This window comes from Gekko japonicus, unplaced genomic scaffold, assembly GCF_001447785.1.
Source record: "Gekko japonicus isolate JY-2015 unplaced genomic scaffold, Gekko_japonicus_V1.1 scaffold2112, whole genome shotgun sequence".
Lineage (NCBI taxonomy): Eukaryota > Metazoa > Chordata > Lepidosauria > Squamata > Gekkonidae > Gekko > Gekko japonicus.
Genome location: NW_015169846.1, coordinates 104,368 through 127,712, shown reverse-complemented (window position 1 = coordinate 127,712; position 23,345 = coordinate 104,368). Strand labels below are relative to the sequence as shown.

General features: G+C 48.2%; 1 protein-coding gene across 1 annotated transcript; it reads left to right on the top strand.

The window, feature by feature from the left end:
• Positions 1-5,576: 5,576 nt before the first annotated feature.
• LOC107115601 (zinc-binding protein A33-like) lies at positions 5,577-17,066 on the top strand. Its single transcript, XM_015417341.1, has 6 exons — positions 5,577-6,002; positions 7,204-7,299; positions 9,245-9,478; positions 10,180-10,202; positions 10,699-11,018; positions 16,543-17,066. Exons 1-6 carry the CDS (start codon positions 5,577-5,579, stop codon positions 17,064-17,066), a joined length of 1,623 nt encoding a protein of 540 aa, XP_015272827.1.
• The last annotated feature ends 6,279 nt before the right edge of the window (positions 17,067-23,345 follow it).

The following is a 23,345-nucleotide window of genomic DNA, read 5'->3' as shown; positions in this document are numbered from 1 at the left end:
CTGTGATTTTATGGCTTTGGGTAACTACCCCCCCCCCCCGTCTGTCCCTACCTCCATTTTGCAGCTCTATCAATCATACTTTGGCATGGTTCAGAAACAGATATACAGCTAATCTGAGGAGAGCCCTGGGCAGGGGTCATTTCGTAGAAAAAGAGCTAGGGGAACTCATTAGCATAACTCATTAGCATATGCCACACCCCCTGACATCAGGGGCCCGGCGGTGGACCTGCAAGGCCAGCGGGAGTGCGAGGAAGCCCTGCCAAGGCCCTCCCTGGCCCCAGGCAGGCGAGGGTGGGGAGAGGCAGGGAGGAAGCAACTTACCCTCCCTCTTCTCCTGCCTCCTCCTGGCTGGATGAGGGTTGGAAGCGGGGCTGCCGGAAGCAGGGGGCGGGGCTTCGTCATGTGCCCTGCCCCCTGCACCTCACCTGGGGGAACTATGTTCCCCCGCATTCCCCCCTGAAATGACCTCTGGCCCTGGGCCCCACCTGAGTAGTCGGGTTGCCAGCTCCAGACTGGGAAATACCTGGAGATTTTGGGGGTGGAGCCTGAGGAGGGTGGGGTTTGGGGAGGGAGGGACTTCCATGCCATTGAATCCACCTTCCAAAGTGGCCATTTTCTCCAGGGGAGCTGGTCTCTGTTGCCTGGAGATCTGTTGTAATAGTGGGAGATCTCCAGCCACCACCTGGAGGTTGGCACTCCTACTGAGTAGGGATGCTGGCCTCCAGGTAGGACCTGGGGATCCCTCAGAATAATCTCATCTACAGACTACAGGGATTAGTTCCCCTGGAGAAGATGGATGCTTTGGAGGGTGGACTCTGTGGCATTGTACCCCACTGAGATCTCTGTCCTCCCCAGGCTCCGCCTCCAAATCTCCAGGCGTTTCCCAACCCTACCCCCCCCCCATCCCCAGACGGTGGCTGGACCTGGCAACCCTTCTCCTGAGGTTGGCAACAAGAGGTCAACACTGAGTTTGGTCTGAGTTTTTAAACCCTAGTTTGCTGTTCAGGTTTCACAGAACTAGACCATTATCTGAAATTACCACCAGTCACAATACACTTTCAAAGGAGGTTTTTACTCAAGAGATGAAAATGTGGTATTCACTACCAGAGGATGTAGTGATGTGGCCACAAGCACAGATGGCTTTAAGAGGGGATTAGATAGGGCTACGGGGGCTCAAGTGATTAAGATGCTGAACTGCAGACCAGAACAGCAGTTCGAGACCCAAGTGCCGCATGATGGAGTGAGCTCCCGTCTCTGGCCCCAGCTCCTGCCAACCTAGCAGTTTGAAAGCAAGAAATTGCAAGTAGATAAATAGGTACCACTTCGGTGGGAAGGTAACAGCGTTCCGTGCACCTTGGTGTTTAGTCATGCCGGCCACATGACCACGGAAACGTCTTCGGACAGCGCTGGCTCTTCGGCTTTGAAACGGAGATGAGCACCGCAACCTTAGAGTCAGATTCGACTGGCTTTCGAGCAAGGGAAACCTTTACCTTTACATAAATTCCTGGGGAATACTCACTGCCCCTTAGAAACAGAAAGAGCTGGAGACGCTGTGGTTTCCGTGGTCTCTGCTTTTGCCATCCCGGCCATACACGACTCTGCATCTGTTTGATTGATGGGCAAGAAGAAGTTCCCCTCAAGAAGGTGCTTGGTTGTTTCCTTCCAAGTTATGGCAAAACCATGGGATTTTTCACGATTCCTAGAGAAGACTGACGCCACTTCTGGAGGAAACGGGTGGGGGCTGGCAACCCCACCCTCAAGGGTTCGATACTCTGGAGAAAAAGAAACAAGCATCTCCTCCAGGAGACCTTCTTGCCCATTAGGTAAGTTGGGCAATTCCCAGAGAGAGGACCATTTCCCATTTCCAGTGCCCCTGCCCCCTTGCTGGTTGCCAAGCTGGGTCTGGCTACCCTTTTTTGCCATTGCCACAGCTGATTTATGACAAGCCCTGGGAGGTTTTCAAGGCAAGAGATTCAGAGAGATGGCTTGTAGTTGCCCACCTCTGCAGAGCCACCCTGGTATTTCTTGGTGACCGTCCATCTGAATACCAGCCAGGGCCAACCTGCTTATGTTCAGGCTTACTTGGGCTATCCAGGTTAGGACCAAGGCTACCTCTAAACTGTGGAGTCTTGTGAGCAAAAATTCTACTTTGTGAGCTACTGGCATTAAAGTTGTCAGTGAGCGATTTCGCTACTGCATAAATAAATTTGCTCTGGAGCCATCCTTCCTGAGCTAAGGCAAAAATGTGTGAGTCGGAGGCTAAAAAACTGTGAGCTAGCTCTGTTGGGTGTTACAAGTCAAAACACTTCAGTATTTACAGGGTTGATGATGTTTGTTAAGTCACATGCTTGTTTGTAACCAATCTGTTTAGACAATAGGAAGCCCGGGAATTTTCTCCCTGATCTAGGGATTTGATTGGGACTAAAGTGTCAAGGTGTATTACCATTTTATGGCTTCTCTTCCCCTTCTTTGTTCTGAGGGAGAAGGAGACGCCATTAGTCTCTTCCCCTTTTTTTTTACCTTTTAGCTGTAAGGATGTAGACATATTAGCTCTTTATTTTATATCCTGTGTACCTTTTCCCCATGTTAGGTTTATAGTAAACTTTTATATTTTAAAACACACCATGGACTCAGTCTCTTAATACTCTGCTGACTTACTCAAAAAAGAATCCCAACAAGCTCACACTCACTCACCTTAGAGGGAACACACTGGTTAGGACTACTTAATAGTTGAATTCTAAACACGCGCAGGAGGCACCCCTTAGCTTGTGGCACTGAGAGCATTAGTAGAAACAGAAAGTCCTCATGGGGCGACTCTGCATTGGCTTTTCACTCTGTTGTTTCACCAAACCCACCTTGGAACAGAAATCCCCGCTTTCACTTCCTTTGATCGTCGAGTTTAAACACCGCTAACAACAGAGCCCTTCTTTTCACCCGCTCCCCAATCCCTCCCCTCCTCGCCGGAGGCGGCGGCGGTGGCAGCGGCAGCAGCAGCAACCGCCGCCTCGGCAGGACAGGGAAAGCGCTGAGTCAGGCTTCTTCTGAGAGGCTTGCAGGGCGCGGAGGGAAGAAGTGCCGCATCATCCGAGTCCTGCTGCAGTTTGCAGGTCCCGAAGTCTCTCTGCCTCCCATGCATGCAAAAGGGAACGACGACTAGGAGAGAGAGCGGGTGCGGAACAACAAGGGACCCTCCCAAGAGACTAAGGAGACAGCTAGTTTCTTTCCGGAGGAGTAGTTTTAAACAAAAGTCGAAGGGCAGCCGTCTCCCAATCAGAAGAAAACCTCTGGGGTTCTGCAGGTCAAAGTAGGGGAAAGCACTTGGCCAAAAGGGTAAGACGGCGCCTTTCTACTCTCTGCTGCAGCCCACAATGTCTGGATCTTGGGGGACCCCCGTGTTTTGAGTCAGACTAAACCAAACTGCAGATTACAGGGTTTGAGCGACTAGAAACCAGGGCTTTTAAGAAGTGTGTGTGTGTGGGGGGGAGTGTCGTAGGTTAGGATGCAACAAAGTTCTTGATTTGGGAATGGGGTGATCCGGAGATGCTTGCGGGAAACCTAAAGAAGCACGACACGAAATAATTTTATTTCTGCCAAAAAGATCTACTCCCCAACAGTAGAAAAGAGAAAGAATGCAGTGGCCCCTTAAAGACTGCTCTTGCTCCTTTCTGCTGCTACAGACACGGCTGCCCATCTTGATCGATCTGCTCCCAAAGTTAAGATGATTTGATAAAATCAGCTTGTTTTAGTTACCCACTGGGGGGGCGGGTATTGCAAGGACTGGGTCAGTCCTTTGAGCAGTTTCAATTTCTGAGGGTTTTTTTGTCTTTCTTCTTTGTCCCTGTTCACTCCTGTTCTGTGCTTGAAGCACACAATGCTTATTTAGGGTTACCAGCAATGCTCCCTCTAAGTTATGGAGTCTTGTGAGCAAAAATTCTACTTTGTGAGCTACTGGCATTAAAGTTGTGAGCGAGCGATTTGGCTACTGCATAAATTAGTTTGCTCTGGAGCCATCCTTCCTGAGCTGAGACAAAAATGTGTGAGCTGGAGGCTAGAAAACTGTGAGCTAGCTCACACTAACTCAGCTTAGAGGGAACACTGGTTACCAGATGTCCCCTTTTTAGAGGACGCGGCCTCTTTTTTGTGTGTGTGTCCATCCGTCCTCTTTTGAGCTCTTTTTAAAAAACCTGATGAAAATGCCCTCTTTTGGGGTTGGAAGGTTAGGAATATTCCTAGTTAGCACCCATTATCACAGCTTAAACAGTAGGGGCATTTCAAATGAAATTTGTCATAGTGATCGCTTGTTTGAAGTAGTCAGTTGGGAAATGTCCTCTTTTTTGCTTTTCAAAATATGGCAACCCTAGCTTGATAGATGCCTCATCCTATTGATTGCATTGAATTACCCTGTGTAATCCACCTTGAGTCTAAGAGAGAAAGGCAGACTGTTAAACAAATACATGTCTGATTGGTGGTGGGGGTGGGGGGAACAGGAGTGAATAGAAACAGGGATCTGCCACCAAATTGTTCTAGGGCCAATGGGGAGGGTAAATACAATAAAGAATCAGTGGTAAAACAGCAGACATTGTTTTAGGACAGCAAAGCATCTCTTTATCCATTCTTTAAAAAAAAAAAAAAAAAGACAAGAAGACACAGGATGATTCTCTTTCAGAGATTCCAGAAAGATATGCCCTAGCATCCGTCCCCCCTTTTGTGGATTTTTTATTTACATTCTGTGGCTGACCATTGCTATTATTTGCTTTCTAGATTCAGGGCATACTAACCCAAACCCAGCAGTTCAGCCCCACACCTGCATCCTTTTTGTGAAGGGGCACAGACGCTATTCTCTTTGTCCTCAATATTTCGAGCTCAGCCCTATTTTCTGAGGGCAAGGAGTCGATCATGAAAGGGGAGCCCATGTTATTCTCCCATCCCCTCTTCTCCTCATATTCCTGCATTGGACTTTAAGTGTATGGTGTAGTACTCCAGTAGCACCTTACAGACTAACAAAATTTGTGGTAGGGTATGAGCTTTCATGAGTCACTGCTCAATTCTTCAGTTCCTTTTCCCAGAAGGCACACCTTTCTGTGCTTGCAGCTCACAATCATGTGGGAGAATGCGCTGGGGCAACGGAGACTTATGTGAACTCTTCCTACTGCGAAATGTCTTTGATGGGCAGCTGCCAAGATGAAAATGGTGAACAACTCTCCCACCTGCTGCTTTTAGCTGGCAGGCTCCCACTTAATCCAAAATTAAAGAAAGGGGTGTCAAGTGCCCCAGGAGCTGTTGAATGTTCTTTAGCTTCTAATTCACAGGAACCCATCACAACTTCCAGCAAATATATTATTGTTGTTTTTATTATTAGGACATTCCAGTTTCAGGCCTAGTTCAAGGGAAGACAGCACGGTTCAGGAAGAAGACGCTTGTCTGAAGAAAAGAAAGAAAACTTTTTCTGAGATGTTTCCATGAGGGGGTAAAAATTTCACCTCAGCAGAGAGAACGATTCAAGGAGTCCACCAACCCAATAGAAACACTGCAGGCCATATCTGAGAGAAGCGTGGACCTCTCTTTGATCACTTGTCATGGCATCTGTGAGAGAGGTGTCCAGCTTCACTGAGGACCTGCTGTGTCCCATCTGTCTCTCCATCTTTCGGGACCCCCACATGCTTGAGTGTGGCCACAGCTTCTGTGCCCCATGCTTAGAACCCTGTATCCCCAAGGGCCAGAGACGCGGGCTCTGCCCCGAGTGCCGGCGGCCTTTTGCTTTGCGCCGCATGGCGGTCAACCGAGCCCTCTGCAGCCTGGCGGAAAAGGCCCGGCTCCTCAAGCTGGACGAAGGCCCTCAGTTGGGTGGGGCTGGCGGCTGGTACTTCTGTGAGGAACATGAAGAACCGCTTAAACTCTTCTGCAGCCAGGATGAGGGACCTGTTTGTGTCATCTGCCGGGACTTACCTCAGCATCGTGGACATGACTTTCTGCCCATCAAAAATGCCGTTCAGGCCTATCAGGCGAGTGACAAAAATACTAGGTTCTGTGGGTAGAGAACAAGGTTTGAGCAGATAAATCGGAAAATGTGGGGCCTTTTCTGAGGAGACTGGCGTAATGAGGGAAGGACTAGGATATAGAGAGGAGCTGGATCATGTCTCGGCACCACAAACTCAGTGGTAGGACCATGTAGTTCCTCTGAGGGACTATTTCTGTTATCAGAAGAAGGGGGCTGTCATTTTTCACATATTCCCCCCTCCTGCTTAGCTCTCTGTGCTATTCCTGAAAGTCTGATGAGCCCAGGAACAAAACTGAGGTGGGGTTAAGTGAAGTGCAGCAGCAGGAGGAAGAAGAAAACCCACTCAATGAAGTCTGTGGATGAGTGGATACATATCAGGGTTTCTAAGGATCTACGTGGATGGCCCAGGCTAGCCTGAGCTCATCAGATCTTGGAAGCTAAGCAGGGTTGGCCCTGGTTAAGATTTGGATGGGAGACCATCAAGGAAGTCCAGGGTTGTTATGCAGAGGTTGGTATGCAGGGCAGGCAATGGCAAACTACCTCTGTTTATCTCTTACCACAAAAATCCTATGGGGTTGCCGTAATTCCACTGCAACTTGATAGCACTTTCTACCACTCACCACAGAACGCCTTTCCCTCATGAATGACTGATGGTTCATAAACTAAATCTGGGGAGAATAAACTTGTGTAAGGAGAAGTAAGATCACACCTGCTGGCCCCACTCTAGGCAAGTTTGTTAAAACTCGTGAACAAGATTGAAAATCCACAAGTTGGCAACCTGTGAAAAATTGTGGAGGGGATTGTTTAGAAATCTCATCCTACCCTTCCAAAGAGTGGAGGAGGAGGACTGGATAGATTTTATAGCATGCTTTATGTTGCCTGGACAAAACTTGAGCAAAAAACGCACTGTAGAAGAAAAGAGAGCCAGCAGTATTGCAGGGAATGGAGTTGATATTATTTTGATGGCAGGAGTACAGTTGGCTTGACCCACTGTCCATATATCCATACAGAGTCTGTCCTATTGGGCAAACATCACATTATAGAGTCCTTATGTTTCTTGGGCAATGAGACAAGAACTTCATATCAGATGCACAGTGGGAGTGTTTCTGTTTTCACATGGAAGATCTTTAAGGGTGAACATGTGGCATTGTCCTCCACTCATTTTAGGTGACTCCAAATGTGTTTGCTTTTTCCCTTCCCCCTAGGATCAGCTGAAAGCTTCTCTAGAACCCCTGCAAGAAGGGCTCCACTGTCTAAAAAGGAGCCAGTGCCGTCAGCAGGAGAACATTCTAGAATTAAAGGTGTAGTATTGGTTAGGGTGGTTGGCAGGAGCATGGAGCCCCTGTCTAGTGGGAACTAGATCCGTCCCTTACCAATAATCTCAAAATGCACTGTGAATTCTCATTCTAGCTATTTGTTGAATATTATTCTATGTCTTACAATTGACGTTCAGCATTTGCTGTTTCATATTCAGCAGTACATAGGAGGCTGCTTCAGTTCAAGGCAGTGGGAGAATGACATTTTGAGGCCAAAGAACATGATTAGTTTATCATTTGTTTTTGATAGTTTTACTGTGGGCTTTTCGACACCCCTTTTTCTTCTGCAAGTTTTGGTTCTGAACTGCGTTGTGTTTTTTTTTCTCTTCCTTACACACAGTATCATTTGAGTTCTCCAGTTTTTCTTTGAGTTTTTCCTGTATGTGTGGTAGTCTGAAAAAAACAAAGGAAAATTTAAGGGGGAGGAAACCAATGATACTTTGAAGTGGGGGGGGGGATCCTGACACAGTTAAAAAAACCAAGCTGCAGGGAAAACCCAGTGCATTAAAGCCCTATTTGGGATAAACTGATACAGCCCAATGTAGACTATCATTTCCCTCTGGAACACATGACAGTGGCTTCCCAATGGTGAATGATCCCTGCTCGGCCTGTAACGTTTAAGTACTTTTTGCATGGCACTCACACATCGTCTGTGTCTCAGATATACTTTCCAGTAGGTGACTGGAACATGGAGCAGTAGCATTAACACTCAGGTTGTGATGACCAAACACCACATACATGTTCCCCAGAGAGCACTGGGATCAGGGTCACAAAACCGTTTGGCCCTCCCTGGTCCTAAGGGCGCCAGATTGACATCGACCAGGACCAGGGCGTTCTCTTTGGCAGCTCCGACTTATTGGAACGAACTCCCTGGCGAGATCAGGGCCCTGCGGGACCTTGGACAGTTCCGCAGGGCCGTGAAAACGGAGCTTTTCCGGCAGGCCTTCCGATAGAAGCAGCACCTTATCAGCTGTCCCCTGCGCCAACCTCTTTCCAGCCGAAGCTACCTGGAGGGGGGATGCACCGCTGAACGTGTTCTAAACGCACTTTACTACATCTGGATCGCCATTGACATGTTAAATTGTTTATTGGGTATTTTATTGTGTATTTTAAATTGTGATGCACATTGTTTTTACTGGGATTTATGTAAGCTGACCTGAGCTTTGCCTTGGCAGGGAGGGCGGGGTAAAAGTTGAAATAATAAATAAATATAGATACATGTTAGAGGCTCCACATGTTAATGGGATCCATTTCCCACGGCTTCTTCTTATGACAGGTACAATGAGCTCCGCCTTGCCAGACATGTGGATTCCATTTTCAGCTTTGGGACGGACACACTCATTGTTGGAGCAGGCCTCTGACATGTGACCAAGAGGGTGACCAAGTTGGTAGCACCTTTCCTATGAGGAAAGTCTGAAGAGGAGTTTTCGGTTTAGAAAAGAGATAACTGCAGGTGGGGTGTCATGATACAGAATCATGCATTGGACAGAGAAAGCAGACAGAGAGAACTTATCCCTTCTCTCCCAAAATACTATAGAGCTTGAGGGCATCCAAATGAATTTGATGGGCGGTAGATTCAGGACAGAGGAAAGGAAATACTGCTTTACACAATGAGTGATTAAAGCATGGAATTCTCTACCACAGAATGTAGTGGTGGCTGCCGGACAGGCATAGGCAGCTTTAAAAGATTATTAGATGCATGGAGGAGAGGGCTATCAGTGACTACTAGCCATGGTGACTAAAAGGGAACCTGCACATTCAGAGGCAGTAACCCTTTGAATAGCAGTGCCTGGAAGCAATGTCATGGCAACTATGCCCTGCTATTAGACTTCCAGAGGAACTGGTTGGCCAGTGTTTGAGACAGATCAACTACTGGTTGGATCCAGCTGGGCTCTTTTTATGTTCTTGTTTGACACCCATTCCCTTTCAGACCTGCTCTGAGTCCTTGTCTGATCACGTCTCTGGGGAGTTCGTGAAGATGCACCAGTTACTGACTGACAGAGAGTATAGTCTGAAGGTGGCCCTGGAGCATCAACGAGAGAAGAACCTGGTCCAGATGGAAACCAAGCTGAAGGAACTGACTTGGAAAGTGGCCTCTTGGTCGGAGACGCTCTGCCGAGTACGAGCAGGGCTTGAATGCAAGGATCACATCAGTTTCCTCAAGGTGAGAAGGACCCACCCATATCCAGAGTCTGCTTGGGAAGAGGGGGAAAGATTGATCAAAAACATTTTCACCTGTAATCTTCTCACGTCTTGTCTGTGCCTTGTGTGAATATTATTAATATGGGATATAATACCCTTCTGTATGGGAAAATAACAAGGTACAGGAAAACTTAACTAGAAAACTTACTTTAGACTCCTTTGCATAATTACTTTACTTTAATGATACTGCTCTTATAGCCAATTTGGCTCTGAACAGTGCCACACTCTACAACTTTAAAAGGGGGGGGGGATTTATTTAATATGTGCATCTATATAACATAAAGTTCAATCATTTTTAATATTAAGTGACTGAGAGAAGAACCTGGCAACTGCCAATGTGATATTAAAATCCACCCCTGCTAAAAGAAACCTCAGATTATCCAATTCACACCTAGAGTCCTGGATATAAGGTTTTATCCAACTCTCTCTTGCTTTATTAAGCAAATCTCAGTGGAGTAGACAATGTTGAAGGGTGTTTATTTGGCCAGAACTGCACAGTCACTCAGAGTAAGGCACCTTATTTAAGGATCCCGATAGCTCTCCTGACCACCTTTGCATAATTTGTACTGAAATGACCACAGAGCTTCTGTTACGGGTGAATTAAAAGGCAGCCATTTTGCATTCTTCTCTCACCCCCATCCTTTTCTGTTTCTTCTTGTCCAGGAGGCAAAGGAGTTACTGGAGAGGTGAGTCGTGCCTGCCTTTTGTAGGATACCAAGCAGTCTCAGACAGGTGAAGCCTTTATAAATAGTCTGAGGGAGATGGAACTTCTAGCTGCTTCTGCTTGTGTGGCCTTTTTGGCCTGCTCTTTAAACAGCAGGTGAAACATTTCTCCCCCTGAAGGGAAACTGTATGTTTTTTAAGTCCTTAAGCTGCACTGTAAAGGCTCAGCTAATGAGCTTGTTGAAAAGTTTGGCAGCCCTGTCCCAGGGACAGAGGCAAAGCAAAGTTTTGTGGATCTCACTGTGTAAAAAGTTCAGCAAAGAAACCTTTTTCGTCCATGGCTTATGATTTTGGCTCCAAAAAGGTCACCTCCCCTTCCCCTGGAAGCCAGTGGAAGCTGTGTTGTGTGTCTTCATAACATTGCCCTAAAAATTGAAGGCCCACAAGCACTACTTAAACCCAGTTTGTGAAGACAATCTGCCTAAAATGGCTGACACTCTGGGAGCTCTCCTTCCACAGGGTCCGCAAGGAGCAAGGAACCCCGGTGGACGAGGAAGAAGAAACTGAAGTGGCGATGGCAGAAGAAGGATTGGAGGCTAGCGGTGAAGATACAGATGAATGTGAGAATGAGGCAGAAGAGGGAGACAATGTAGATGAAGAAGAGGAGGAAGAAGAAGAGGAAGAGGAGGAAAGTGAGGAGGAAGAAGAGCAAGAGAAGGCTGTAGAGACAGAAGAGGATGATGAATTTGGAGTTGTGCCTGTAGACTTGAACCTTGGTGAATTCAAGGGACCCCTGCAGTTCTATGCCTGGAAGGAGCTCTTAGGTGCAGTATATCCAGGTGAGGAGACTCCTGGGGCATTCTGGGAATAGGGGTTGCTTGCATGGCAGTTGTACCACTGTTTGAAAATCCAGCATAGGTAGCTCAATAGTCCTCCCTTTTATTACTTAGAAGTTCTGACTTGGACTATTGGTCTAAAAAAACCATATTCTGGTACTTCCTTCTGGAGTATATCAGTCTGAGCCTGGAAACTGGCAGAAATGCGTACATTCCACAGTTTTTAATAGAGAATAGGCTGGATCCCACAATCTGCAGGTGCAAGGATCGCAGATCTTTTCTGTGTTCCCCTTCCTCTATTAGTCCTTTCCAATCATGGGAAATGTGGGGAAGATCTGCAGCCATCAGTGCCTTCCACTAATGGACAATGGGATCCACCCCAATGTGATCTTGCATTTGGGTTATTCAAAGAATCTCATTGTCATGAATCTTAAAGTAATACTTTTTTCATTACCACCCGAAACAAAAGATGCTTTTTTCCTACTGTTAAGTCGTGCGCTTAACAAAGAAGTCGGAGAGTGATTCAGCAAGAATGCGGTTTATTCTTCAGCTCTGTTACTTTCTCCGTACTCGGTACAACGATCGCCAGCCAGAACCATCATTCGAACCAAAGACATACACTGGCTGCTCTATATTTAAACACTCCCGGCTAATGTAGCCACACCCACTGTACAATAAGGCAACCTATGAGGTTGAAGTAATAACGACCAATCACAAGCGATCCCGCTCTGCACGGTGATTGGCAGACACTTTCTGGGCTAGGGCTCCTATTGGTTACATTAGGATCCTAGCCCAGGATGAAGCTCAACATGGCATCTCAATCAGACGATTCACACATCAGTATTTACATCCAAGACTCAATGGCACAGTTACATAGCAGTTATATACAATGCAATACATAACAAATCCCTCCCCCCTAAGCAAAAACATTAGGAACAATCGTAATCGCTTAAGTAGGTGGGCACTCTGCGCACTCTCTGTGACCTGCGTGGCTGTACAGGCTCAGCAGATGTCCCAGCTTGGGGAACCGCATCACGCTCGGGGACTCCCGAGTCAGGAGCACTTCCACTACTAGCAATGGGTCGTTGAGTAGGGGTCTGCCCTGACTCGCCGACAGTACCGGGGCCCTCGGGCACATCGGTACTCACCTCAGGGACCCAATCCCCGGATGTTAGCTTGGCAAGCGCATCCTTGGTCGTGCGGACCATTCGCTCTGCCTGCCCGTTCGATGCTGGGTGGAACGGGGCAGACGTAATTTGCCTGATGCCATTGTTAGCCAGGAATTGAGCAAACTCTTGCGACACGAACTGAGCGCCGTTATCGCTTACCAGGACATCAGGCAACCCATGCGTGGCAATTAAGCGGCGCAACACATTTATAACAGCAGTGGAAGTGGTGGTAGACATTGGCGCCACTTCCAACCATTTCGAAAAAGAGTCCACCACAATCAAAAACATTTGACCCTGTACTGGGCCCGCCAAATCTATGTGCAGCCTCGACCAAGGCTTTCCCGCCGATTCCCATTTCTGTGGGAAGGCGGTTGGCGGTTCGGGTCTCGCCTGCTGGCATGGCGTACACCCCCGTACCCACTCTTCAATGTCAGCATCCATCCCAGGCCACCATACATATCCCCGGGCCAGAGCCTTCATATGCACCATGCCGGGATGGCCCTCGTGTAGTGATTTCAGCACTTTTTCGCGCCAGCGTTGCGGTACAATCACTCTGTTCCCCCACAGCAAACAGCCCTTTGATACCGACATTTCGCTTTCCCGCGTTTTGTACGGTTTGAACTCCGGCTCCAACGTTCCTGCCGGCCACCCCCTCCACACCCAGTTAATAACACGACTGAGCACAGAGTCTTTTGCTGTCGCAGCAGCAATGTCCTTAGCAGACACAGGTGCCTCCGGCAGTTCCTCGATAGCTAGAATGGAGCAAGTAGGAGCAGGGTCCAAGTCCTGGCCGGGCAGAGGGCAGCGGCTGAGCGCATCAGCGTGTCCAATGGCCTTACCCGGCCTGTGCTCCAGGTCGAACTCGTAGGCTGAGAGGAACAAAGCCCACCGCAACATGCGTGCGGACATAACATCAGGGAGTTGCCGGTCCTGGGCAAAAATCCCTAGCAGGGGCTTGTGGTCTGTCACCAGTATGAATCTCCGTCCAAACAAAAAGTCATGAAACTTCTTAACAGCGGAAACTAGCGCCAAAGCCTCTTTGTCAATCTGCGCGTAGTTTCTTTCCGCTGCTGTTAGCGACTTGGAATAAAAGGCGATAGGGGCTTCCCGCCCGTCGGGCATTACGTGGCTCAGCACAGCTCCCACCCCAAATGGGGACGCATCAGCAGCTAACACAAGCAGTTTGTCCTCATCATAATGTGTTAACACTGCATCAGACGACAACAATTTTTTCACCCCATCGAATGCCCGCTCATGCTCTGGACCCCACCTCCATTTTGTGTCTTTATGCAGCAGGTTGTGCAATGGGGCCGCAATCGACGCCTTGTGGGGCAAGAAGGCGTGATAAAAATTAAGGAGTCCTAGGAAGGACTGTAACTCCTTCTTCCCTTGTGGCCGTGGGGCATTCTGGATTGCGGAGACCTTATCGTTAGTAGGATGGACCCCAAACTCATCCACCCGGAACCCCAAGAACTCCACACTCGGGACTCCCACCAGGCACTTCGACTTTTTTACCTTCAGGCCCGCATCAGAAAAACGTTTGAGCACCTCCCGCACTCGGCACAGCAGCTCGTCATCAGATTTGCCCGCTATTAAGACATCGTCAAAATAGGGCACCGTGCCCGGCACCCCCCTCAACAACCCCTCCATGAGGCTCTGAAAAATCCCCGGCGCAACATTCACTCCGAATTGGAGTCGATTTACTCTAAACGCCCCCCTATGCGTTACGATGGTCTGGGCGTCAGCCGCCTCTTTGGTCACGGGGAGTTGTTGGTACGCTTGGGCCAGGTCGAGTTTGGCGAATACCTTCCCTCCTCCCAGTGATGCCAGTACGTGGCTAATGACTGGTACAGGGTACGAATGCTGCTGCAAGGCTTTGTTAATCGTGCACTTGTAGTCAGCGCAAATTCGTATTGACCCATCGGGTTTAATTGGAGTAACAATGGGGGTTTCCCATTTACTACAAGGAACTGGTTCCAACACCCCTTGTTCAAGTAGCTTATCGAGTTCAGCCTCGATCTTTGCCTTGAACGGAATGGGCACTTTCCTGTATTTTAGGCGTATAGGGCGTATAGCAGGATCCAACTCAAAAGACACTGGGGGACCATTATACTTTCCCAATCCGCCCCCAAACACTTCAGGAAATTCAGCATATAATACAGCCCATTTATTTTCCACAACGTTATTAACTCCCACAACAGCAATACCCAGAGGCTCAAACCAGTCCAACCCGAGCAGGTTGGTACGGTTTCCCTCAGCGATCAAACATGAAAGCACAGCACCTTTCCCTTTGAAATTAACTGTGAACGTATCCCTCCCCGCCAGAGGGATTCGATTTCCCTGAAAATCGGACAATCGGATGTCCGCAGCTCGCAACCTCCGCCGACTTCGTGTTGGGAACAGCTTGTGCCACGTCTGCGTAGACAAAACGGTTACCGCCGACCCGGAATCCACTTCCATCTCACACGGTGCGCCGTCGAGATGGAGAATGACGTGGATCTTTTTTCGGCTCTCGGTGCTTAGGACGGTGGCTGTGGCTTCTGACGACAGGCTCCCTGTCATCTGGCGGGTGTCTTCTTTCGGTGCGGCTCGGGGACGTTGGTGCCGGCGGGGAGATGAAGCTGGTGAAGACTTGTTTGCGGCTCTGCATACCCGGGCAACATGCCCCCGCTTTCCGCACTTCCGGCAGTCGAGGTCTCTCGCCCAGCAACGCTCGCGCCGATGTTTCCCGCCGCAACCGTCGCATGCTGTACACTCGGCAGGTTTCCGTTGGGTCCGCTTGGACGTTCCCGCCTTCACTTTGCAGACGTCATCATCGGAGTCGCTGCTTGCGTCGTTAGCCCTCTGCTGGTGGACGCGTTGATCAGCTGTGGCGACCCGTTGTCTCACTTCCCTGGTTGACCTGTCAGCAGCTTCCGCGGCGACAGCCTCGGCATAGGCGATGGCCCACGTTAGTGTAGTTCTTGCGAACAAGCGTTGCTGCAGTCGCTCGTCTCTCAGACCACAAACGAGGCGATCTCGGAGGGCCTCCTCCACATTCGCGAAGTTGCAAGGCCGTGCTGCCTTGCGAAGAGCTGCAACGTACTCAGCTATGGACTCATTTGCGTTCTGGCCCCGCTTGTAAAAAGCGTGCCTGCAGGCGATTTCCGACGGCTGTGGAGAGAAATGTGATTTCAGCTTGTCTGTCAAGCTTTCAAAGGATACGGTTTTGAGGTCATCTGGTGCCACCAGTGACCGGGCGATGTCAAAAACGCTCTTTCCACACGAGCTGAGTAGAGTCGCCCTCTTCTTCTCCTCCGTCGTGATGTCATTCGCCTCCAGATGGAACTCAAACCTTGTGAGGTAAGAGTCCCAGTCTTCAGTAGTCGGGTCGAAGCATTCGAACTTCTGGCTGCTCGCGGCCATCGTTATGCGCACAGGCGGGGCCACCAGAGCGGGTGGAGCCTGTGGCTGGCCGGCCTCGGCGATTTCCTCGTTGTCCGACATGGGGTCTGCTCTAGCGGGGCTGCCTACCCGCACTAGAATCCCATCCTCGTCGCCAATTGTTAAGTCGTGCGCTTAACAAAGAAGTCGGAGAGTGATTCAGCAAGAATGCGGTTTATTCTTCAGCTCTGTTACTTTCTCCGTACTCGGTACAACGATCGCCAGCCAGAACCATCATTCGAACCAAAGACATACACTGGCTGCTCTATATTTAAACACTCCCGGCTAATGTAGCCACACCCACTGTACAATAAGGCAACCTATGAGGTTGAAGTAATAACGACCAATCACAAGCGATCCCGCTCTGCACGGTGATTGGCAGACACTTTCTGGGCTAGGGCTCCTATTGGTTACATTAGGATCCTAGCCCAGGATGAAGCTCAACATGGCATCTCAATCAGACGATTCACACATCAGTATTTACATCCAAGACTCAATGGCACAGTTACATAGCAGTTATATACAATGCAATACATAACACCTACTATAAATCTGATAGCTCATCAATGAATGGGTTGGTATAAACAATATGAAAAAAATAGCCTTGACTAAATAGAAAGCAAAAAGGGTTCAGAATGATAGATTTGCTGAAGAACGGGTTTTATTGTCAGTTGAAATAAATATTGAACCTTACTGCATATTATGAAAAAACCCTGGTTTTGTTTCTGTGCTTGATTAATTTTCATGTATTTATTTAACAAGAAAAAGATATTATTAAAATGGTCCACTAGGAACATTTGATGCATTCAGCCAAGTCCCACGATCTCCAACAGTATTTTTGGCGCTCAAAAAGGACCTCCTCTTTCCTTTTTCAGCAGTTGAAAAGCTGGTTGGATTCAATCCCTTTTTCTCTCCTTTGTTTTCTTGCCCCCCAGTCCCTGCATGCATCACCTTGGACTGCAACTCTGCTCACCCCAGCCTGATCCTCGTGGAGGAAGCCACCGGCATCAAGTTCAGCCCAGGAAGGCGTTTCTGGCGCCGAAAGCCCGAACGCTTCATCTCTAGCCCTTGTGTGGTGGGGCGGAAAGGCTTCACCACGGGGCGCTTCTATTGGGAGATCCGAGTGGGTGAGAGCGCGGGCTGGGTGGTGGGGGCAGCGAAGAAGTCCGTGAAACGCAAGAAGCGCCTGAATTTCAAGCCCAAGGAAGGGGTGTGGGCCATTGAGCTGAGAGCCGGGGAGTACCAAGCTCTGAGTGAGCCCCGGACTCCGCTCTCTGTCTGCGGGAGGATGGAAAAGGTAGGGGTCTACCTGGACTTTGAAGGGGGGCAGCTCTCTTTCTACAACAGCAGCAGCATGAGCCACCTCTACACCTTCCAGGAGACTTTCCACGAGGAACTGCTTCCCTTTCTGAGCACCCAAAGCAGCCACCCCCTCTCAGTGTGGGACCTGGAGCTCTGAGTCCCCCATCTTAGGTTGCATATCTTTTTTTAAAAAGACCAGCATGGATATAGTTAGACACAGGAAACTGTCTGGATATTTTTTTCTTAAAGTAGGGGGCCCCTCATTTTAGTGCTTTTTGCAATATTAACTGACAATAGCTTTGCCACAGATTTGAAGTTGATATGAGAAATGCTATCTTTATCGTTGGGGGGCTCCATATGGCACAGCGGTTAGAATGTGGGACTAAGAATGGGGTGCCCCAGGTTGAAATCACCTCTTCTCCTGTGAAATTCACAGGGTCATCTAACCTACTTTGTAAGCAATGTTCCCTCTAAGCTCCACAGCGTTGTGAGCAAAAATTCTACCTCATGAGTGAAAAAAGCTAGTAGCCTTAAAGTTGTGAGCGAGTCTACATTTGACTATCGTGTAAATTGGTTTTCTCGATTATTTCCATAACCTTGTAAAAATCTCCAAATGAATTCTTTTAAACTATATTTTAGGAATAATTTAAACATTATAAGAGAAAACAGAATCAAGTCAAATTTCATTACAGAAAATGGGGTCTTCTTTGGGGTAGACCAGGCCTCCAGAGAATAGGTCTACTCTCCCTTTTCCACTATATTGGTAGACCTGGCCTCAGACTGTTGCCCCGTGCTGAGCCGTCGAAAACATACCAGCACTGGGGGGCGGACTACTTTGGGTTTTTTTAGTGAAATATGACAAATTACAGGTCAAGTATAATGTATAACAGAGGTTGAACAATCACTGTTAGAACCCTGCCTAACCAAACAAACAGGAAGTTGCTTAAATGTTATCAACCTGCCCAAATGACTTTTTTATTCAAATATTTATACCTCACTTTTCTTGTGACTCAAGGCAGCTTACAAATCATTCTGAAAAGCATAACGAGTGTACAAAAAAACCTCTCCTTCCCCCCCTGCTCCATTATAGCCTATGGGGACCATTATAATCAATGGGCCCCATAGGCTATAATGGAGAATCGATCTGGGGTTATCTGGGTCTGGGTGGGGCTGTTTTTTAAGGTAGAGACACCAAATTTGCAGCATAGCTGCTGGTGCCTCTCCCCACTCCCCCCCCCCAAGTTTCAAAAAGATTTGACCAGGGGGTCCAATTCTATGAGCCCCAAGAGGTTAGGGCCCCTTAGTGTGAGCAGAAGCTTAAAATCCCTGAGCTGGAGCTAAAATTTTGTGCACCAGCACCCCCTAGTGCAGCTTAGAGGGAACTGTGCTTGTAGGGTTGTTGTGAGGATAAAAGGTTTTATTTTATCCCGCCCTTTGCCATCGCATTACAATAGGTCTAGATTTTCTCACCTCTGTAGCCCTTTATTATGGCAGCAGAATTCCCCTCTTCTGCATGACCCTTAAAGGTCCAGGAGACCAGTCATCTTCTGTGTCAGTCACTTCATTGCCTCGCATACTGGCAAAGCAGAAATAAGTACTGTATCTGAGCTTTTTTTAGTGCATGAGTCAGGTCCAGTTCCTCCTTGGGGGGAAAAAACCTGTCCTCACAAGCCATCAATACAACTTTCATTCTAATGTCCCAGGGTATGGCTTGGAGGCACAAGATCCTGCAACCTGGTATTAATAACCTTTTCATCTGGTCAGTGCCCGAATGGGAGACCACCTGGGAACCCTTAAAGAGGAGTGGAGTCACAAGGAGTGATTTTGCGTCTGTCACAGATCTGTGATCAAAGAAGGATTTCAGTGTTCTCGGACTAAAAAAAACAAAAACAGGCTGCAAAATTCTGGTTGGCACTTGCTGTCTATGTGAGCTTTCCGCATTTTCTCTGCTGTTAACAGTTTGTGCCAATTAATATCTCATTAGCATTGCATGCCTGCCCCCACTCTCCCTGCCCGAATTCTGTGTCAGAAGAAATACTACGCCCATTGTGCAAATGAAGATTCAATTGTGTGTCCTTCCCACCAGTGAACAGTTTAAACACCAAAAGGGACTTTGAACCTGGCAGCTACGGCTGCATTCCTGATTTGTTCATTTGTCCAGCCATATGTAACCTTCGAGCGCCCTCTCATAGTGGCAATAAATAATAGCCAATCTGGAGATTTGCAGCATTGTTGGTCACATTAATTTGCTGTTTGAGGTTGATGCCATATGGTCCCTTGGGGTCCTTGGATCCACTTTCAGCTGTTTTAAAGCCACCCACGGTTTCCTAAAATCAATAGGCTTGCTCCCAATTCTCAACCTTGTGTAAATCAATGGAAGTGCATGAACTGGTGCTTTCAGAACTGGTGTGAGAGAGCAATTCGCACTGCCTGCAGTTGGCACCAGTGAAAAAACAAGTCCCTTCTCATCTCAAAGTCAGTACCAGCATACCCTGAGGTGTGGCAGCTACTAGGGACCAGGGCTTCGGGCAGGGCCCACTGGTGCTGACCTCCCCCCACACAACACTCTCTCTCACACACACACACACACACACTCCCAACTCTACACACTGCCTGGAAAGGGCTACAAGCAGTGCGGGTGGCTCTGAGCATGGGTGGTGGGAGGCCTCATGACTCCATAAAGGCAGGTGGGAGGGCATGGGTGGGGGGCCTGGTGATGGGCACAGGAGGGGAACGGGGCCATGGGAACTCTCTGCCCAGGGCCCTTGAAAACCTGGAAGTGGACCTGCCTCATCCATACTTTGATGTAAACTCTATGAATTTTTGCTCATGTTCAGAAGCTACTCAGACCCCAAATGATCTGTTATGCAGGAAACAATTGCCTGCATTGTTTCCTCCCCTCAGAGAATCAACAGCAGCGTTGAGGTGTGAATGTATCACAATGTTCTAATATCAGAACCCTGTGGGCCCCTCAGGTGGGGTGCAAACTCCAATGTCTTTCAGGTTACCCCCTGAGTCTGGACCTCAATTTATGTTGGGGACTCAATGTTAGTCAGGTAGCGTGCTCACATATCCCGAGTCCCCTTTGTTTCCAAGGCTAACGGGCTCAGCTTAGGAGAAGCGAGGAGGGCACATAAACAGTCCCTACTGCCCAGAGATTCATTCAGACTCCCAGCTCATAAAAATACAAAGGTTTATTTGGAGTGAGTAAAACAAATAGGGGGAGTTATAAGATAAAATAGACAATAGACAAAACTAACCCTAACTATCCTAGCTACTATAAACATACGGTTTGTTGTTCCTTTCTCCCTGGAAATCCACCTCCTTCTAGTTTGGCCATTTGCTTCAGAGTCCGCTCACAACTTGAGCCACGCCTCCCAGGGTTTGTTGCTACTAGCCTGTTCCAACAGTCCTGGAGACTTCCTCTGGTCCCTCAGCACTGCCAAGGTTCGCTTGCTTGCAGACACTTGCTGTCTTCTAAGCAGCCCCTGCACCCGGACTATACCTCACGGAAGATTCTCGCCGCGGCCCCTGGCTTCTTCAAGGCCACGTGCAGCATTCCTGGCATTCGTCAAGTTGTCGAGAGCTTTCGGTCTCCTTGCTCCCTCGGAACGCGTAGATGTGTACATATTCAGGCAAGTTCAAGAGTTCTCTCTTCCTGCCTCTAGGACTGGATTTTTATTCTTTGTTTCCCCAATCCCCGTCCTAGGCTGATTAGGGATTGCTGCCTTGACCCAGCTGTTTCCCATTTACTTACATTACAGAACGTACTGATTCTGACTAAACTTACAGGCCTTTTATCTGGAATGAATCTGTAAGTCAGTATCTCTGGCCTGACAATGCCAAGAGACAACCCAGTCTCCCATCTAAGGAGTAGTTCGGCCTAATCAGTGACAGCATCTAGCTGCAAACTGAAAGCCCTGCTGGCATTACCGGACCAAAGGCTGGAGCCCATGACAAGAAACCCCCCCCCCACAAGCCATCCACCCACACTTCCAACAGAAATGAGGACACTCTTCAACTTAACAAACATTTATTAAATATAGATATAGAAGGCTTTGGAAGTTAAAAGCAAAATCCAAGATTCCAGGAGGTCCTGGCTATTTAGAAATCCGCACAGAGAAATTTTAAAGTGAAAAGGGTTATTTACAAGCCACGCGTGCAGAGCGAGTGGATTTTAGGGTCACGTTTGGACTGGTCCCACAGTGAACTGGCAGCTAGGAGGGAGGGATGACATGTTGAATGTTTTCATCAGCGCCCTGCTCCGCCTGGGAAACGGTAAGTTGGTTGCGTGCTTTGATCAGCCAATCCCACAGCAGCCCCAGCCCACTCAGGAAGGCGATGCCGGGGACCAGCAGGAGAATCCGATAAAGAAACCATGGACCTGAATTGGAGAGGGGAGACAACACCAACAACAACAAAAGTGGGGTTAAATGTCATAACTCATGTGACTTTTATAAGCTATCTATACCTGAATATGCTAGATTCAAGTCTAGTACAACCTTAGAGATCTACAAAATTTCTGGGGTATAAGCTTTCAAGAGTCAAAACTCCCTTGGTCAGATACCAGACAGTATCTTCTTCAGATGGTAACTGATGGAGATTTGACTCTCAAAAGCGTGTGTGTGTGTGTGTGTGTGTGTGTGTGTGTGTGTGTGTGTGTGTGTGAAATGCAGTCAATTCAATTCCAACTTTTGGTGACCCTTCAAAATGTCCTATCATTGCCAGGTCTTGCAGACTGAGGGGCCCTCGTGGCTCCCTTGACTGAGTCAATCCATCTCATGTTTGGTCTTCCTCTTTCCCTGCCGCTTTCAGCTTTTCCTAGCATTATTGTCTTTTCTAGTGACTCTTGTCTTCTCATAATGTGACCAAAGTAGGATAGCCTCAGTTTAGTCTAGCATCTAAGGAGCCGTAATACAGTTGCGACTTGACAGCACTTTCCACCACTTATCTATTCACTGACCTCTGCTCTTCCAGTACTAAAACCATATTACCCCGCTGTCCTAACCACACCAAAGGATTCTTACCCACTGCTGTCAGCGAGACCTGAGCCTCGCAAGTCCTGTTTGCACCTGAGAGGACTTGGTACTCTCCTTCCAGCTCCTTGTTCATGTCTATGATGACGAGGCCAGTGTGGTCGAGGATGAGCCGATCCTTCAGGCCCCTGTTAAAATAGTAAGAGTGCCCCCTGCTGGCAATGAGGACCCAGTCACAGCGAGATGCGGAACTGTTCACTCTGCACAGGATGGAGTAATCGCTGGGGAGTGTTATGGGGATGAAGGTTCTGGAGTCACGGGGAATGTAGCGGTGGATCATGACGCACATTCCAAGTCCTGCTAGGGAGAAATGAGGTGAGTGTATTTCATGGAAACAAAAATAAATTCCATTCTTGACTCAGTTCTAACTGCCCAAAGCCAAAACAATTACCAGGCTTGCTGTTCTGCTGAAAGAAGCTCAGATTTCTGAGAGTCTCCAAAAGAAGACCCATAGCTCCCCTCCCTAACAGTTTCCAAGCATGCCTCTCTGCACATGTTTGCAGTATAAACCTGTTACGTTAATGGTATCTAGACAATGCAGGAGTGCATTGGTAGCTTAGATCCATGCCTACAGAATACAGCTCTCCTGTATAGCACATACAGCTTTTGCCCCACTTCAGATGGTGCACGTTGCAGCCTTTCCCCGACAAAGATGATTTGGACATAGTTTTGATTTCTCTGGTCGCATGTACATCAGACTACTGCAGTGCACTCTACATGGAACTGCGCTTGAAGACTCTTTAGAAGCTTCAGTTAGTCCAAAATGCAGTGGTGAGATTGCTCATTGTTGTTGAAGTCATACTTTGCAGATATCAAAAGAATTTAATTGAATGCCCATCTGATGCAGGTGTACCTTTCAAGCCCTAAGAACACCAGGAGAGCCCAGTTAGATCAGACCAGTGGTCCATCTAGTCCATCATCCTGTCTCACACAGTGGCCAATCAGTTCTCCTGAAAGGCCAAAAACAGGATGTTGACTCCTAGCACTGGTATTCAGAGGTTTACTGTCTCCGAACATGAAGGTTCCCTTTTGTCACCATGGCTAGCAGCCACTGATGGACCTCTCCTCTATGAATCTGTCTAAGGCCCTTTTAATGCTGTCATCATGCCATGACTCCACATGCAGGGCACTCTCTCCCCACAGCTGAGTGCCCTGCACCAAGCCTTAGAAACTTTAAGCATCAGGTTGAAGCTTGTCTTTCCACCAAATGGGATTGGTTTTTTTGTTTCTGTCGGTCTTGTTAATCAGCTGCAGACAAAACAACAGAAAAGGATCTTGTGACATCTTAATGACTAACACATTTGGTATGACATACAGTTTTGTGAGCCAGAAGTCACAGCCAGTGTTCCCTCTAAGCTGAGTCAGTGTAAGCTAGCTCACAGTTCTTTTAGCCTCCGGCT

Bases quoted from the DNA above. Each gene is read 5' to 3' on its own strand.
- LOC107115601 (XM_015417341.1), top strand. From the start codon at position 5,577: ATGGCATCTGTGAGAGAGGTGTCCAGCTTCACTGAGGACCTGCTGTGT. The intron at 7,300-9,244 runs GTGTAGTATTGG...ATTCCCTTTCAG, and splicing joins AGAACATTCTAGAATTAAAG to ACCTGCTCTGAGTCCTTGTC. The intron at 10,203-10,698 runs GTGAGTCGTGCC...CTCCTTCCACAG, and splicing joins GCAAAGGAGTTACTGGAGAG to GGTCCGCAAGGAGCAAGGAA.